General features: G+C 37.5%; 2 protein-coding genes across 5 annotated transcripts in view; both read right to left on the bottom strand.

The window, feature by feature from the left end:
• Positions 1-11546, bottom strand: part of CCDC138 (coiled-coil domain containing 138) — a 33085-nt gene extending 21539 nt beyond the window's left edge. The window contains exons 1-10 of one of the 2 annotated variants that reach the window (XM_059839606.1): positions 11454-11546; positions 9319-9379; positions 8565-8643; positions 7709-7824; positions 6881-7065; positions 5724-5882; positions 4430-4549; positions 2913-2990; positions 2727-2837; positions 413-568 (exon numbers count right to left, since the gene is read on the bottom strand). In XM_059839606.1, coding sequence (XP_059695589.1) covers positions 413-568; positions 2727-2837; positions 2913-2990; positions 4430-4549; positions 5724-5882; positions 6881-7065; positions 7709-7824; positions 8565-8643; positions 9319-9379; positions 11454-11522 — 1134 coding nt within the window. In that variant the 5' untranslated portion in view covers positions 11523-11546. Of the gene's footprint in view, positions 1-412; positions 569-2726; positions 2838-2912; positions 2991-4429; positions 4550-5723; positions 5883-6880; positions 7066-7708; positions 7825-8564; positions 8644-9318; positions 9380-10765; positions 10886-11453 lie in introns of those variants that run through there. The other variant, XM_059839605.1, reaches the window with a different exon arrangement.
• A 1095-nt stretch (positions 11547-12641) lies between these two features.
• RGPD4 (RANBP2 like and GRIP domain containing 4) overlaps positions 12642-17540 on the bottom strand; it is a 33436-nt gene continuing 28537 nt past the window's right edge. For all 3 annotated transcript variants that reach the window (XM_059839603.1, XM_059839602.1, XM_059839604.1), the window contains 3 exons: positions 15912-16185; positions 15460-15794; positions 12642-13220 (listed from right to left, as the gene is read on the bottom strand). In XM_059839603.1, coding sequence (XP_059695586.1) covers positions 12915-13220; positions 15460-15794; positions 15912-16185 — 915 coding nt within the window. In that variant the 3' untranslated portion in view covers positions 12642-12914. The remainder of the gene's footprint in view (positions 13221-15459; positions 15795-15911; positions 16186-17540) is intronic.

Below are 17540 nucleotides of genomic sequence, written 5' to 3'. Positions count from 1 at the left end.
TAGAGGTGTTGAAATACAGCATAGTATCACCTTTTATTGGTGATAAATTGAAATTATATCTAAATAGATATAAAAATATTTTAAATTTGGTCTGCTGATCTCCTTAAAACAATGCATCACACATAAAACATAAGACAAGCTATCACCTCACAGAAGTCACTTGAAATAAAATGCTGAAGCTCTTAGGTTGAGACAGGATATCACACTTTTTATTAAAAATTATCTGTATGCTTTACAAATGAAAAATTACCTATTATAGCTCACTGCTGGAATGAATACTAACTTATTAACAATTATTCTGTTTTAATTACATGATGACCTGTTATACTCTCAGAATCATTAAAAGCACAGTGAAATCTGAAAACATATTAACACAAGCAAACAACCCAAACCCCAACCCAAACCCCTTTACCTTCAAACACTTTTCCTGAGTACAGGAGTTCTTTGAACTTTGGGTAACCCTAGGTTTATGACTCTCTTCTTGTGTTTTTATTTTGCTGAGATGCTGGTCAGCGATCCAATCCATAAGATAAGTTAAGAGCTCATAGACTTGTGAATTCAATGGTAGCTGTAATATATTCACATCATCAGATATTTCAGCTTTCAATTTAATGCTTTTTCTAAGCTAAAACAGTAACAGACTGAAATACATGACAGTACATTAACTATGAAATATTATGCATAATAGAAAGGATGAGAATTTTATGCCTGAAAAAATTTGAGAGGTAAGTTACTGTAGTGTGAGCTTGTGGAAAATGTATTCAAGCAGACAGTGATCTTGAAGAGGCCATGTGCACTCTGCTGGCCCTTGTACCTGGGGTTTGAGAAGTATAGTATGAATGGAAGTGTCCTTACAGTGTCTCTGGGAAAGGTAAACTGTAGGCAGATCAAAGGTTGGAAGGTGGCCGTCCTGACTGGGAGACCCCTGCACATCAAGGAGTCAGAGATTCACACCACAGTTAACTCCAGCAGGTGCAGCCTGTGCTCTGCTGCACAGATAACCAACTGCACAGATTATCCTGTGCTTGGCTGCAGGACAAACTCAGACAGCTCCCTCTTGGTACTGCTGATCCTGCCTGGCCTTGGCCTTGTCTAAAAGGGCAACAAGTTCTTCTCCCACGAATGTCCTTCATGAACAGAGTAGTTTTCTTGCAAGAAAAATATATATATGTTGAGTGGCCAAAAAGGAGGGGCTTCTTTCAATGGACAGACTCTGCTCAGCATGCCATGGGAAAAGTCCACCATGGCTCCATTTGATACTGCACAAACACAACGTTCCCAGCATCTAAAGGGACACAAGATTTAGCCACTCTCTATATTCCTCTTCTTACTCTGTCTTATTTTAATAGCCGTTTAATGAAGCCATTTGTTGTCAGCCTTTCCTACAAAGACCCAAAAGGAACCCTGCAGTGTTTCTATCTCTTTCTCTCACACCTCACTCCCCAGTGCAAAATAAACACCTATAGTGATGACTTCTGGGTGTGATAAAACTTATGCCCATAATTTATTTTGTACTTGATCAAATGGTAGTGAAACAGCTCGGAAAAGAATTCATACAGAGTCACTACGCTTTATAATTCTGGACAAATGAAATACAGGAGAAAACAAGTCTTTAAAGTCCTTCACATGGGGAAAATTCTTATTCAATACACTAGACTTACTTTGTTTCATTTCATGCAATCCACTGTTGACAAATTTAACTGGGTAACTAGTATTGTTTAAAAAAAGAACTAAGATTTAAAGAAACTCTCATCTTGGCTCTACTACATTGCAATGAAATACTCTACAAAAGAAATCCAGAGATCTCTGAAGACAGACTGCATGAACAATTCCTTAAAGTCCTCAAAATTTTTCTTCTATCTACCTTCAGATAACTCTTTTCCTCTTCACTCTGAACTATAACTACTGATACTATTAGTATTTCATGTGCAACCAAAGTATGCTAAAACCTATATAAAGAGAATTTGTTGGCCATATACAGACAGCACAGTTTTAAGGCATTCACTGTAGATCAGTTAGATAGGGTGGTGAAAATCTTTCTCATTTCACAGTTTAGCTCTAGCTGGAAAAAAAGCATAAGCAGCTGGGAGATGTTCGCAGAGTAATACCATAAATGGAACTGCATGGAGACAGAAAGAATTTCTTAAAGTGATGTAAGAAGGTTTTTTAAGGAAAAAAGGTGAATGCTTTGGAACTGTGAATGAACACTGCATTTAATCTTTGTTCTTCACTAAAAATTATTTCTCAAAAAAATAATAGTAGTATACCACTTTTGCTTTAGAAGATGAAGGTTCTTTATTGGATACTTCTCAAAGACTACTTTTTACCTGGTGTTATTCATAAGGATAGTGCTGTACTGTAGCAGTAACCAGAATGAGTCTAAGATTTGTTCTGACGCAGCAAAAGAAACCTGTGACAGTGGATGCAGGTTATAATTCTAACTGGCAGATGAAAGATAACATGATCTGAGAAGGAAAACTTGCCATACAAAGAAAAATATACACATACACATAAGCAATATGAAATCCAAGACATATTTTTAGCAACAAAGTTAACTCTTTGTTAAGTGTGGGTTTTCCCCCAATATAATCTGTTTCTCTCCTTAGTGTAACTCATCAAATAAAACTAGAAGCTACATTTTGCAATTTCTAGCAGATACACAGAGAACATTACACTGTCTAATGTCTTCCAAATGAAAAGATTCAAGACTTCTGCTTAATTCTTACCGTAGCAGTTCTTGATTTTGCCATCACTTTTTCCTGTTTCACAGGTTTGCCTTCTTTCATCACTTGATACAAATCATTAGATTTCCATATCTTTGAAAATTCATGCTTCCTCTAAACAAAACATAACAATGAATTATATTTCACTGGTTACCTATAAAAGCAGGTACCTGTAAGAACAAACCTTACTTGCAGATTTTCTAAACGAGCTTTTGTTTTTCGTGCTTGACCTTCCAACTTCTTGTTCAACTCAGTTACATCACTTAACTGAAAGAAGCAGAAAATATAAAACTGTTTGTAAATTCAAAACTCACACCTTGACTTAATTATCACAGTGAAGTAACTTAATGTTGTTGAGCAGCTAAATTATGTAAGTTTTTTCTTATTAGCATGAAAAGCGATAGAAACAAAACCATCATCCACTTCCCTCAACAAATTGCAGAATCACAGACTGGCTGAGATTTGAGAACACCTCTGGAAGACAACTGGTCCAACCCCCAGCTCAGGCTGGGCCAGGAAGAAGTGTCATTGTAGTGCATATGTCTAGCTGCTCTGTCCAGACAGCTTTTGAATAGTTCCAAGGTGTTAGACTCTTATCACCTCTGTGGGCAATCTGTTCCAGGATAAATAAGACAGCAGCACTATCTCTTTGATGACCTGCAGCCCAACCTTTCAGAGTGCAGGAGAAGAAAAAGCACTACAATGACACTCTTAGATATACAGGCACTTCACATTTGATTACTTTTCATGAAGGAGCGACAAAAATGCACAAATTCAAGAATGTTAATCACAGTCTTGTTAATGCAGAAGGTGGTTACTGACAATGCTAAAAAACCAGTTTGCTTGGTGAGAAAAGATCAGGAAAACTGCAACCTCTATTTAAATAATCAAAACCCCATGCTTTCTCCATACAACAATAAACAGCATTCTCATCACAGAGGCCTTCAGTTTGCATAGAAATGCAAAGATTTTACAGTGAGGGGAAATAACGAGACAGATGGGTTGCATCAGAACCATTAACATCCTAGGAGTTAGGTGTGAGTTAGGTCTTTCCCTTCTTAAGGGAAAGAATAAGGCTCTATTATAGATTTTTATTGTATCCAGATTACCAGAACATTATTTAGGTCAATGAATAAACAATGCTCAAATAATTTAGATCATTTATGTATCACCATTTTAAACCAGACTTAACAGTCAACTCTACTCAACAGTCTACTCTATGCATTACTATGAAATACACCATTCCAGTTTACAAATTGAGAAAATACTGCTTTCATTAAAATTTGCAAAAATAACTGAAAATACTGATCAAACATTAAGTTCAAAATAAACATTCTACTTTTTATTTCATAGAATCAGCATAGCAATTTGGCACAACAAATTTGCACAGGGTGGATTCCATTATGTCCATTTATATTCCATAAAAAATACTTTCTCTCCATCCATTCTCAAGGGACTTTCCCTTCCTAACAATTAGCTGTTGCTAGTGAGTCAGTAGAATAAATCCTACTTCTTTTTTATACTGTGAGAGATCAGAAAGGCTAAATTTCAGCTACTAGAAACAGGTGAGAAAAATACTGTCAGTCATTCATACAATTCTTGTCTTAGAGAAACAAAAGGTCAGCAATTTTGCAAACTCAAGCTGCTCAAATATTTGTTGACTGTAACTTGCAGAATTATTTATGATGAGAAATAATAAAGTTTACCTGCTTTCTTAAAGAGTCATTCACATCCCTCAAGCTGTCATATGACGACTTCAGCCTCCTATTTTCTTTAGTTATTTCTCTCAAGGCTTCTGTCAGCTGCTTAACTTCGGCCTCATGTTGCTTTAGAAATACCAAAGTTAAGAACATGTTTTAAAAGAGACTATTCGAGAAATAATAAATTTCAGTTAAGTGTTAAAAGAGTTGACAAACTTTTTAATATGAAGTTCTTTATGTCCAAATTTACATGTTTAGTCAGCAGGGAGAAACACAAGATGTGTACTGCCTATTAAGATCTACAGGGTCTATACAGAAACTGAGAGCATCATGCACAGCCTATAGCTCCTATTGCTGCTTATTCTACCCAGACCAACTCTATACATGTATATTTCTCAAACAATTCAGATGTGGGATGCATTTATGAACTAAAATAAATGACAAAGCTTTTACTTACAGCTCACTCTTCCAAATATTTACAAAAAGTTGTGACTGTGTTTTGGGGTTTCAACTCATGTTTCTAGCTTTGCTTACTCTGAATCACACAGAGTGAGAAACTAATCCTATGCCTTGTAGAGACTGGGAGTCTGCTTTACAACACAAACATATGAATTATAACATACAACCTGCATATCCACTGCTGTTCATCTCTTACCCCTGAAATTTGTTTTATATTTAATCTTCTCTGGACCTTTGATTTAAGTACCTCAGATTTGGTAAAATAGCAAGGTTTTATTTTACTGAAAATATTCTAGCTTTCATTTCTCTCCTTCCAGGAATTCACTCTTCACTACTCTTTCTTTCCACACCCCTAAAGTTAGGCTGGTCTTCCTCCAAACTTTTTGATGTTTGTTTGCTAGTACTCTCTGCAATAGGTGTTATGTCAGAAGATCTCAATGTGTCTTAAAGCATTCCCTTAAAGCAAGGAAATCCACTGCAACTACAGCTAATGCAAAGATACTCATTTAACTTACACCCAATTACAGATAGACCACATTTTTTTCTCTAATATTGGTCACATAGCTTTCACTATTTTACAAAAAAAAATTACCTCCTTTTTCTAACTTGTAACTGCAAAATGTACTACACATCAGACAAGTAAATGCACCATTCTGAAACAGAAGTCATACAAACTCTAGCAATACTGTTCAGTACTTTTTATTTAAATCCTTCCTTCTGGGATTTCAAGGGCTTCAAAGAAATAAGCAGGATTTCCAGCAAACATGTCATGGCTTAAGAAAACTACAAATTAGTTCAAGTGCATACAGAGCAATATCTATCATTAAATATATTATTTCACCTCTTTTATAGCTGCAATTTTTCTGTGAACTTCTTCCTCAACACCTCTTATTTTAGCCAAAGCTGCTTCATGTTGAAAAAGCAACACTTCTTGTTCTGTTAGACAACGTTCTCGTTTCTGCAGTTGCAGAGCATACTCCTGCTGTGCTGAACTTTCCCTCTGTATCAAGAAAAAAAATGTTAAACTACTTTAAAAACCCATGTGAAGTGTTCCCAAATTATGCTGAATTTAAAATTTTGTCCCAGAGATATGTTTAGCTCTTTGTGAAATTATAGTAACACAAGAGGTTTTAAATACAAAGTATCCTGACAGATACTTCTGTTCAGTTTCCTCCCACACTAACCCAAAAGACCTCCATATGCTTTGGAATGGCTCAGCCTCCCAAAATGCAAAATTCAACTCTACATTGTTGCTCCAGAAAACTAAACTTTGGCTTTTGCTTCCAAAATATTTGGATAATGGTATTAACTGTAAGACAGAACAGAGTCTGATGTGACTGTCTCTGTTGAACACTAGATTAATGATACTGTTTCTTCAACTAGTGAGAAGCATCCCTGAAAAAGTGGTGAAGAAAAAAAGATCTAGTTCATATATTGGAAAAGACAATTATGGCAGAGAATCCAGCAGAAGCTTAGGAACTATTACAGAGTAAAACCATATAGGAGGCTCTTCTATTAGTAGCTTAAACCTGCTGGAGATGAACTGGTGGGATGAAGAGAGGGATTTTGGAGGAGGCCATGAAGGCAAGCACTTTGGAATGCCTAGAGTCAGGAGAACAGTTTCTGATGTTCTCAAGAGAAGCAATGGTTGTGAGTGTTTCCCTCTACACACACAGTGTGTCACAAGACAGTCTTGGATGTAGAAACACTGTGTTCCAGCTCCCTCAAGCTGAATCTGCCCACCTACCCATCTACCTGGTCTACCCAAAATTCAAGTCAAAGCATCATTACTGAATCACTGAATTAATCTAGTGGAAGAGACAGATGAAGACACAGATTTAGTATGTAAGTAACTGTGATTAATACAAATTAATAGTAAAATATAATAGTTTAATATATAAGTAAGTTTTACTATATAAGTAATTTCAGATTTCTTTCTTGAAAGTGAGAATATTCATAGATTATTCACAAAAATTTGAAGGTGATTCCAGTTCCTACCTGGAGCTTCTGATGTATGACAAATAATTCATCATAAATCTGACTGATGTGAGGAGGTATTAAACCTTGCCTATTGCATGCCTGAGTGCCAGTTCCATGCACAATTTTCTTTAACAAACCATGGTTGATAATTTGGTCCCTATTTTCTTGAGTATTTGCAGCCAAATGAGACGGTAAAGTGAGGCCTGTCAACATGGAAAAAAAATGCATTTTACAGTAAAAAAATCAGTCCTAGCTAATTATTGATATGATAGTTTTAAAAAACCAGCAAAAATATGTTCTAGGAATTCAGAGTTACAAGTACAGAGTGAGACGCATCAAAATGTGAAAGTAATTGAAAAATTACAGAGATTTGATTCAAGTTCTTGTTCCATTATTTATTCAAACTGATCAAGAATCAAACAGTTTTATAAGTAAAACTATGCCCTCCACTGCAATATAGAAATCCTAGAGATATCTGTATGGAATCTATGCACAGACTGAATCATTTTACCAAAATCTCCTATTACTTTTATAAGGGCCTCAGGCAAGTGATTTGCTGCTGATTAGACCTTAGGGTGACATCTAAGTAAACAGGACAAAACTTAAGAAACTACTGGATGCCACATGGGAAAATAACATTAGTATTGCTTCAAGCATGTCTGAACCTCATAAAATAATTCTAAAGAAAGCACTCATGTGAAAGATAAAATCCCCCCATTAAAATACATTTTAGGTGACTAGTGTATTTTTAAATTGAACCGAAATTCATTTACTAGGAAGTTTTTAAAGTTACATGTTATACTTCATGGAGAGTTGTAAGAATGTATAAAATCAAATTTTTATTACCTGCTCCCATGTATACAGCTGTATTTTGAATTTCATCAGTTTCAGAGCAAATAACGCTGTTTTCTTCTACTTCCAGACCACTTGAACCACAAAAATAATCTTGCTCATCATCAAAACTAAAAGTACAAAAGAGTACGAACTTTAAATTACTCAATTCCTGTCTAACATGATACATAACAGAGACTGAAACAAGTCTGTATAAAAAGGCAAACATTGCTTTATGTAAGACTTTGATATTTTACTGATAACAATAGCAGAGTTAAATAATTTGGATGAAAGGCATTATTACTCAAATAAATCTCAACCACAGAAATTACATGTTGCTGACTTAAAAGTTGTTGCAATAACTAGGCTTTTCATACTTTTTTGCTTACTGTAAGCACATGTAAGTAACAGGTAAAACCAACACTCTTCTCTCACCACAAACCAACAAATTCCCAGAGAACTAAAAATACAACTCCCCTTTTTAAATTATATTTTCCTGTTTAGTGTAAAGTAGCCCTTAAAAGAGATTTCTTGGCATTTGGAATTGAATTATCTCTAAATAAACATGAATCTGTTTATCAGTCTGGGCTATTTGCTTTCCTCCTAGTTAATTTTTTTATCACCTGGTTAAGTTTATGTCATTCCTGTATCCCCTTAGCAATTCCAACATACACAGATTAGATTAAAAAGTGAAACAATATTCCTCATCAAAATCAGCATCCTCATTATCACATAAATTAGCTACAAACAGTTCTTTACTTAACAAGAAAACAAGAAACTTAAACCAATTTTTGCACAGTCCAAATGCATCTGTTTTATTTGCGGTTTTATGAGAAAAAGAAAAAAAAGGAGAAATATAAACACCTCCTACCAATCCCAGTTTTTCAGACTTTTCTGGAAATCATTAGATCTGATGCTCTTCTCTCTTCCAGCTTCAGTAAATTCTGACTCTAAGGAACAATTTGATAAAGAAATAGTTATATTTTTCAGTGAGCTGTCAGTGCCACCTGAAATATATAAAATTGCAACAATTTCACATTTGAGAAGCTGAAGCTAAGAAATCAATAAGGACTTATTAGAAGTACTTGTCATGTAGTCGATGTAGGTTTAAGAATCAAAACCACCACTGATGCAGCCTGACGAATTATGAACTTCATTATAACAGTTTAAGACATAGTAAGAATTATTTAGCTTTCACATATGATTTGTCTTTCTGAAATCTTAGAGCTTGTCTGCCTATAGAAATTTTTCTGTAATTGAAATCTGACAAATAGCCAGCTGTCTCCATGCACCAGTTTCTGAAAGAGACCAAATGCATTCTAGATATTAAACATTTATGTATCTTTAAATTAAAGCTAAATACATGTATTATGAAGTAAACTGCTACAAACTAATTCAAGCAGGACTTGAAGACAAAGAGGCTGTGAACCATTGTTCCAAAACATCCTTTGTGCTTTTTACTTGTTAACATTCCCAGGCTGGCTCCCAGGTATCACAACCCCTTAATCAAGATTACCTATCTATTTAAAATGAGAAAATACAAAACTAAATAAATTTAGGAACAATGCAGCTTTAGTATATGTTTTCCCTGTAAAATATATCAAAGCATCATTGCTTTGTATTACCTTTGTAAACTAGACAGCTTCTGCTTTTACATTTGGTGTGCGATGCTCCTGAGAGGCAATCCTATAAGAAAGCACAAAACCATTGCACTCAGTTAGAGTTTTCATGGAAAAAGTATGTTACAACTTACTGGTTTAACAGTTAAACTGTCAAACTTTGTGACAGAATTCTTACTACAAACTACTGGCTTTGAAAAGGGAGGGTTTTTTTTAAATACATAAAGGTAAATGGTCCTCATATTAACATAAAGAGGCAAATATATTCTCTACAGTCTAATAACAAAATACTTGTAGTGTTCTTTGTTAGAATATTTGAGAAACTACTTATTTCATGTTACTGTGAAGACAGTAACACGAAATAAAGGCATTAAAGTAGAATTAGGTAATCATGGAAACAGTGTCATCTGCCTTCATATCTAGGCTTTTTATGCCAAAGTTTCCTACTCTACTTTTTCTTACTAATTTATAAGTACGTACTAAAAACGTGAATGACAGAAATTTTAGTCTACAAGCAAAATCAATTAAATGTACATTACAAAATATCAGACTCAAGACAGCTCTCATGATTGTACTTGTTTCACTGCATCTCTCTGCTATGCTCTAGATCAAGTGATCAACTGCTGTATTTTCCTACCCTTGAATGACCACTTTTTAATGAAATAACAAAGCACACAAACACATGTAACATTTCTTCCTTGCAAGCATTAAAGTCTCAGTAAGAGTCTTTAAAAAATAAGTTTTTAAAATTACTTTTCTTTAAAGTACAATTCTGTAATTTAAAGCAGAATATTCCACAAGAAAAATTCCCCAGAGAATCTAGACCAAATGCTATTCATATTGCAAATCCTTCTGCAGGAACTAGTGGCACATACAGCCTGATTTGAGCTGCTAAAAAGCTCAAAACCTTCACATCACATTTGAGACTGTTTCCGATTCTAAAATGGCAAGCTACTTTCCCTAAGGAAAGAAAAGCTGGGTTTTGCATTCATTTGATGACTCCCATGACTAAGTCAGTATCCCAATCCAATGTACCTAACTCAAACCCACTTTCAATCTCTCCCAATCTTTGGTTGTTCATGGTATTTCTCCACCATACAACTTCCACTGCAGCATGAATCTGAGCACTTAAGGCCTGTTATCCCCCAGACACACTGGAAGCATTTGACCCAGAACACAGATGCATGAAAACAATTGCAAAAATTTGTTTCACTGAGACAAAAAGAATTCAGGCAAAATAAAGGTGCCTGGCCAGCATGTACTCCTCCTACTAAGTATCAAAGGCTTTTGAAACACCACAAAGGGGAAAGAGTCTTTGCTGCTGAATTTTTAGGCAGATCAGTTTTGACTTGTCAGCACAAGTAATAAAAAGAAAGCAATCACAATACAGTTCCTTCATTCATCTGAGTGCAAAGAGCCCAACCTTCTCTGGTTTAAAATAACATTGCCATACCTTGGCAAGGGTCTGGTGGCCATCATAATTAACTGTCTGGTCATTGCAGCAGTCTCTAATGAACCATGGGTTTGATTCCTGATTGACTAGATATGGAACCATTTCCTGCTCTCTGACAACACAGCTAATCACTAAGCTTTACAAAAAAAAAAAAAAATCACAAACACATCTAATGCATTCTAAGTAAGATTGTCAATTACTGTTGCAAAAAAAAAAAAAAAAAATAAATAAAAGAAAAATTAGTTATCCTATATTTCATACAAGGTTAATATCCTCCTAAGAGGATTCATATATTTTCTCATCCAACTGGCAGGGACCAGGTCTTAGGCAAAAACTGAATGCTAAATTGTGTCTTGGTACCACACAGAATCTGGAATTGCAATTTCCAGGGAAATTTCCTGCTCAGACAAAGACGACTCTTTAGCACTTCAACTCTAAGGCAATCGTTGTGCGGGGTCAGGGATAGGAGCAGCAGGAGCCCGGAACCTCCTCAGGTCTGTTCAAACCCCACTTTGGTCTCGCACTGCCCGGGCACGCAGCAGCACAGCGCTCACAATGCACCCCGAGGCAGCGGACAGGCCCCCCACCCTCCATCTCTCCAAACACTCCATGGAAGCGGTGAGGAGGAAATGGCTTTTCTGTGCCTCCTCCTCCTCCCCGCAGGCCGCCCGCCCCAGCCCCGTCTCACCCCGGCCGGCCCCTGCGGGCAGCGCCGCTGCAGCCCCTGGACAGAGCGGCCGGGCTCCGGGCCCGCCATGGCGGCACCGCCGCGCTCGAAGCAACCGCCACGAGCCGCGCAGGCGCACTGGGGGCCGCGGGCGGCACCGGCCCGGGCGGGCACGGCAGGGTAGGGGGAGCCGCCGCCAGGGGCCTGGCGTGGCGGGCGCGCAACCTCGTCATCCTCATCATCATCAACAAACACACCCGCTCCTCTTCACCTCCGGCACAGCGCGGCCTGAGAATGTCGCATCCGACCCACGACCGAACTAGACCACTCAGTGCCACCTCCTTAACCACCTCCAGCGAAGGTGATTCCAGCACGGCCCTGGACCACCAATGCCCAATCAGCCTTTCTGGGAAGAAATTCCTCCTGCTGTCCTTCATACCTAAACCTGCCCTCGGTAAGTCTGTGTCCCGTTGTCTTGTCGCTGGGTGCCTAGGAGAAAAGGCCCAGCTCCAGGCTCCTTTGAGTGGGTGTAGAGAGCAGTATGGTCACTGAGGACAGCTGAAGACATATTTGAGAACACCTGAAGACTTATTAATGCCATCCTTTAAAAATAAATAAATAACCCACCAAACTAAATGTGTGTTGCCCAGAGCAGAGGCATAGACTCTAAGTATAAATACATGCCACATTTACCCATGCATTCTCACTCTTGCAAGGCAAAGTTGTAAAAGGTACAAGCAAGCTGGAGTACACAAGTTAAAGCCTGCAGCAACGTCAGAAAAGTTGGCCACAGCTAATAAAGACTGAACAGAGTCAGAAGGTTATACTTAATGTATGTCAGGACAAATGCCAATGTTAACTAGATGTTTCTCATTAAGCCAATTTTTTTAGAAATAGCAGAAGTAAAAAAAAAAGAAAAACTTGGCATATTGCTCTAACAAAACACTGATCAATCATTTAAAAACTATGCAGACAGAACAAACCAACATCCACCTGGCTCAGCCTGCTTTCTGCAGGAATACCCATTAATTTTTACCTTTTTTACAATTTTCAATTAATACTGGAATGCCCATTAATTTTTAAAGGCCTTCAGTGTACTGTCCTGCAATTTGCAGGTACAATCTGCACATTCAAAAGAGCTTCATGAGAGCAAGAACCGAGTTATGCAAGTTCATCTTCTTTTAAACAAACCCAAGTGAAGACAAGACATTTATTTTAACAAGACTAGGATTTAATTTTTAAAATTTGACACTTAATACAAATATGTCAGGATAACACAAATACACCTGAAATATGCCAGTGCCTGAACTTTATTTACCATGCAAAAAAAATCAATTAGAACACATAAAAAATTCAACTATAGCCTGTAATTTTACATTTATACATCAGAAGTGTCCATTTTAAGAAGTTGAAATAATTAGTCAATAACATCTAAGTACTGATTTATACTGTCAAAACATCTGTATACTCAAAGAAATAATTCTATATTTGCCCACAGTCTGTAATGACAATTCTTCCATTTACTAGCCCTTTAGGAGAACCAAAGGATTCGATCTTTTTCACAACATCCATTCCATCTTTCACAAACCCAAATACCACATGCTTGAAGTCCAAGTGTTCTGCTTTTTTAAGTGTTATGAAGAACTGAGAATTATTTGTATCCCTGCCCTTATTGGCCATTGACAACAATCCAGGACCAGTGTGTTTCACTATGAAATTCTCATCTTCAAATGCTGTTCCATAAATCGACCGTCCACCAGTTCCATCATGGTTAGTTATATCTCCTCCCTAAAAAAAAAACAAAACCAAAAACAAAATAACCAGCCACAGCATTAACTGACAAGGTCCAAAACATAACCCAAAAGTTACACTTCCTTTCAACAGTAAAGACTTTGTTTTGGAAGAACTCATTTTTACAAGTATCATTATCTGCTTAGATGTAGGGCTTCCCAGCTTCAGCAGGTTTGTTCACGGTAAGGGAAGCAGTAGTAGAAGGTCTATCTCTTGTTTATTCTGAACACAGCACTTTATCTTCCTGCTCCCCATGGTGACATTCCTCTAGGCCTGTCATTCCTACTGCCTGCATCACTTGGCCCTGGAAGCTGCCTGGACCTGCATTATCTCATTGAAGGCCTGTCCTTGCTTAGTCCCCGCAGGCACAGAATTCATCACCTGACAAAGGTTAACAAAGCAGTGACCCATAATTCCATACAGCTTTGCCATGTAACTGGTTGAGCAGCCTGGTAAGTGTGTCTTATCTTTCTGGAAGGTAGCAAACTTCTGGTTCCTGATAAATTTTGAGTATACACATAAGGGTGACAGTGCAAACTGTATCTGTACAGCCTTAGTTCTCATTGAAGAGCTTCTCACTGTACCTGAAGAAAGTTCAGGCAAAGCAGAGCAAACTTTAAGTATACTCATTTAGTGTGATAGAAGTTCACTTTGTCAAGGCACACATAGTACAGTTAACTGTTTTAAAAGAAAGTCTGCTCATTTCTAGAATGCAAAATATCCTGAAATAAGCTTAAATCCTAAATGAGTTTAATCAGAAAGGCACAAAGGTTTACCAATAGAACCATTAAGTGTGTACTTCAGACCCATGTAGATAGCTAATCGAAAGACAGGCTAATATTTTATTATGATGACAAGCTGTTCATATACTATCACAGAATGGTTTACATTGGAAAGGACCTTTAAGATCATGTAGAACTCCCCTGCCACGGGCAGGGACATCTAGAACTAGGACCAGGCTACTCAGAGCTCCATCCAGCCTGGCCTAGAACACTGACAGGGATAGGGCATCTACAGCTTCTCTGGGCAACTTGTTCCAGTGTCCCACCACCCTTAGAGCAAACAACTTTCTCCTAAAATCTAGTCTAAACCTACTCTCTTTTACCTAGAAGCCATTCACCCCATGCCCTGTGACTACATGCTCTTGTAAAATGTTTCCCTCCATCTTCTTGTAGGCTCCCTTCAGGCTCTGGAATGACACCATTAAGTCACCCCTCAGCTTTCTCTTTTCCAGGCTGAACAAATTTAATTCTCTTAGCCTTTCCTCATAGGACCAGTGCTCCATCCCTCTTAAAAGGCTCGGCTTTCCTCTGGACTCGCTCCAGCAGGCTGATGTCCTTCCTATTACTTTTGTATATTATTTTCCTGTATTACAGTATACATCTGGGCATGTAGAAAGTCATCTACATGCTTCATCTTCAGGGATGTAGTGACATGCAGATCATTAGCATAGCATGTACTGATGTTGGTTCATTTTGCCTGTTCCAAACCAAAACTCAATGAACTATTGATGAGAATTTTAAGAAAGGTCTGAGCTATTATCAATCTCCTAAGCCTTCAGCATTTATGAAGAACTTGCCAGTGCTACTGAATGCACACAGAGGTTTAAAACCAACACTGTCTACCAGAGGTTACCGATATACTGCAGGCTGATGCTCTCTGCACAAAACTCGATGTTTTAGTAAACAGGCCATTGCATGGTAATTGGATCTAGAAGACTAGTTTTAGATTGAAACCTAACATCTGTGATACTTGAAATGTCAGCTTTAAAATGCACATTATCTGAAATACAAAGTGTACTTTAAAGTCCAAGAGAAGCCTGGAAAGTAAGTGTTCTTAAAAGGTGAGCATACAGAAGTTCTCTGGAGAGAGAGAAGGATGAATGGTCATTTTGGGAACACCTACTTTCCTTGGTGTTCCTGTTCAGCAACAGGCCCCTTGTCCATTGTAAGAGGACTGCACCTCCCTCTATTTTTTTTTCTTTCACCCTGATGTGACAGTAACACTGAAACATGAGGCCACTGGTAGGCACAGGTGAAAAGCATCTTAGGGTAGCATGTGCTGCTTGCACCATTTCTTATTTCCTTATAGGGAAAGGACAGGTGAGACTATCCTGCACAGTGGATCCATGCTGCCAACAAGAATGTACTATTCTATACAATTAATTTTTTGAAGTGCCATTGTTAGTCAAGATACATCTCATTCTCTCAGTGAAGAGTCTTCCTTTTATGCTTACCTGACACACAAAGTCTGTGACTATTCTGTGAAAGCGGGAGTTCTTGAATCCAAATCCTTTCTCTCCTGTGCACAGGGCTCTGAAATTTTCAGCAGTTCGAGGTACAATATTTGCAAACAGCTCCATGGTTATGTGTCCTAAAGGTTCATCATCAGCAGAAACTTCAAAATACACAACAGGGTTGGTGTCCTTTGACAGTCCTGCTGCCAGGGACAAGTGCCCCTTCTGTAGTTCTGACAAGCTTAGCTGGCATTCTTCAAACATCTTCTTGAAAGAATTGGCCATTTCTTGGCTTTTAAATCTGACTGCAAATTGTTCTACTTTTACTTCACCATCTGAAAATAAATCCAAGAAGGCCTGTTCAGTTTCATCTTGTAGTAGTCTCCAGGGAAAAACAAAACACAGAAACTACAGACCACCTAGAAAAAACAAAGACCACTTGAAAAACTCACCAGCATAATCTGTGGCTGTCCAAATGAAAGCATTGTTTGATGTATCTGAGGGCACCAAGTTCATTTCTTTGGTGATAACATGGTTTGCACAGACTTTAAGAACTTGGTCTCTTCTCATTAGGACTCTATAGTATTTCTTCTGTGTATGGAAGAGTATTTTGATCTCTCCAACACCACGCTCCTTCCACTGAGTAACATCCCTGTCCCATCTGTAAAGTTTTGCCCTCTCCTTGAAGAGAATTTCTTCATCTTCTTCTCCAGATTTTACCTCCACCTAAAAAACAGCACAGTAGACTGAGAACCTGTGATTTCCTACAAAGATATTAAATAGTTATTACATATACTTCTGAAGATTCTGACATATTAAAGTAGAAAATTATTCACTGTGTTCTTTTCACCAACACCCCATTCATCACACCAAAATGGGTAAAACATTTTCAGAATATAAGAGCCCAACAAATTCCATTATTTGAGAACAAATACAGCATTGTAGTCCTCCTTCACCAAGCTACATGTAGTTGGGGTTGGTTTTGCTTTGGGAGTGGTTTGCTTGTGTGGTGGGATTTTCTTTATGGTTTATGGGTTTTTTTTTCTTTTAACAAAGACTTTATCAAGTATTTTGGCAAGTTTCCCAAGTTTCAGGTTTGCTGAATCATGTCACACTGACAAGACAGAGTACTGTTACAAAATTCCAGGAGTTATCTTTAGCACATTAAAGAATTTGATATTTGCATTTGAACAGAATAAACACCAAATATACAAAACTTCAGCCTGACAGCCGTATCTCCATCTCACTTTATGTATGTGTTTACTGGCCTCTACTCTCCACTTTATTTAGCACTTCTCCAAAAGATATTGAACATTTGAGAGAACTGGAGAAATGTGTGACAATATGCTGTTTGTGAAAGTGAAAAAGGGAAGCAGAGAAGAAAAGCATCATAGAAGTCACAATGTGACACACAGATGAGCAAAGGCACACCAGATATTCAAGAAGGAAGTTGAAGACGTGTTACAAAATAGATCAGATCAGCTGTTCAAATTGAAGGACATCACATACAGTTCCTTTGTACTCTATTTGCCTTGCTCAATAATTTTACTAATCTATAGTTAAATTTTATTCTTTATAGAAAGGTCAGACAATATAATGATATCATCAAGAGTCTGAAATGGTTACTAGGCTAAAAACCAAATCAAGATATGAATAACTGCGTGAAGTCTCAGTAAGTTATAAGGCTAACTTCCAAGTTGAAGGTTCTCCTACTTCTTGAAAAAATTTATTTTCAAACTAAGAAAGTTAGTTTCCTTAGCCTTCAGGTGATGTTAAGTGTACATCTTTTTGCTTAGTGATTCTAGGAATCTCTTGCCTAGCTGAAAGATTCTTAGTTGGCACGGTTTTCACCGAAATTCAGTGACCTGAATTTACAGGTCACTGATACAAAGCCATAGCTGAGTTGTATAAGCACTAGCAGTTATCCATTTCCCCTTCCTGATTTTCAGCTGTGCTATATAAATGGTTTAGCTTTTACGAGCTATGTGTACAAATTTGTGTCCTCATCAACTCTCAGTCAAGTTATAAAGAAATCACTTGAAGACTTTAACTGAGGCACCAGACACCTCCCCAGGGCTATG

The sequence above is a fragment of the Haemorhous mexicanus genome, chromosome 2 (assembly GCF_027477595.1).
Source record: "Haemorhous mexicanus isolate bHaeMex1 chromosome 2, bHaeMex1.pri, whole genome shotgun sequence".
Taxonomy (NCBI): domain Eukaryota; kingdom Metazoa; phylum Chordata; class Aves; order Passeriformes; family Fringillidae; genus Haemorhous; species Haemorhous mexicanus.
Note: the sequence above shows the minus strand (reverse complement) of the source record. Positions and strands in the feature narration are given on the sequence as shown.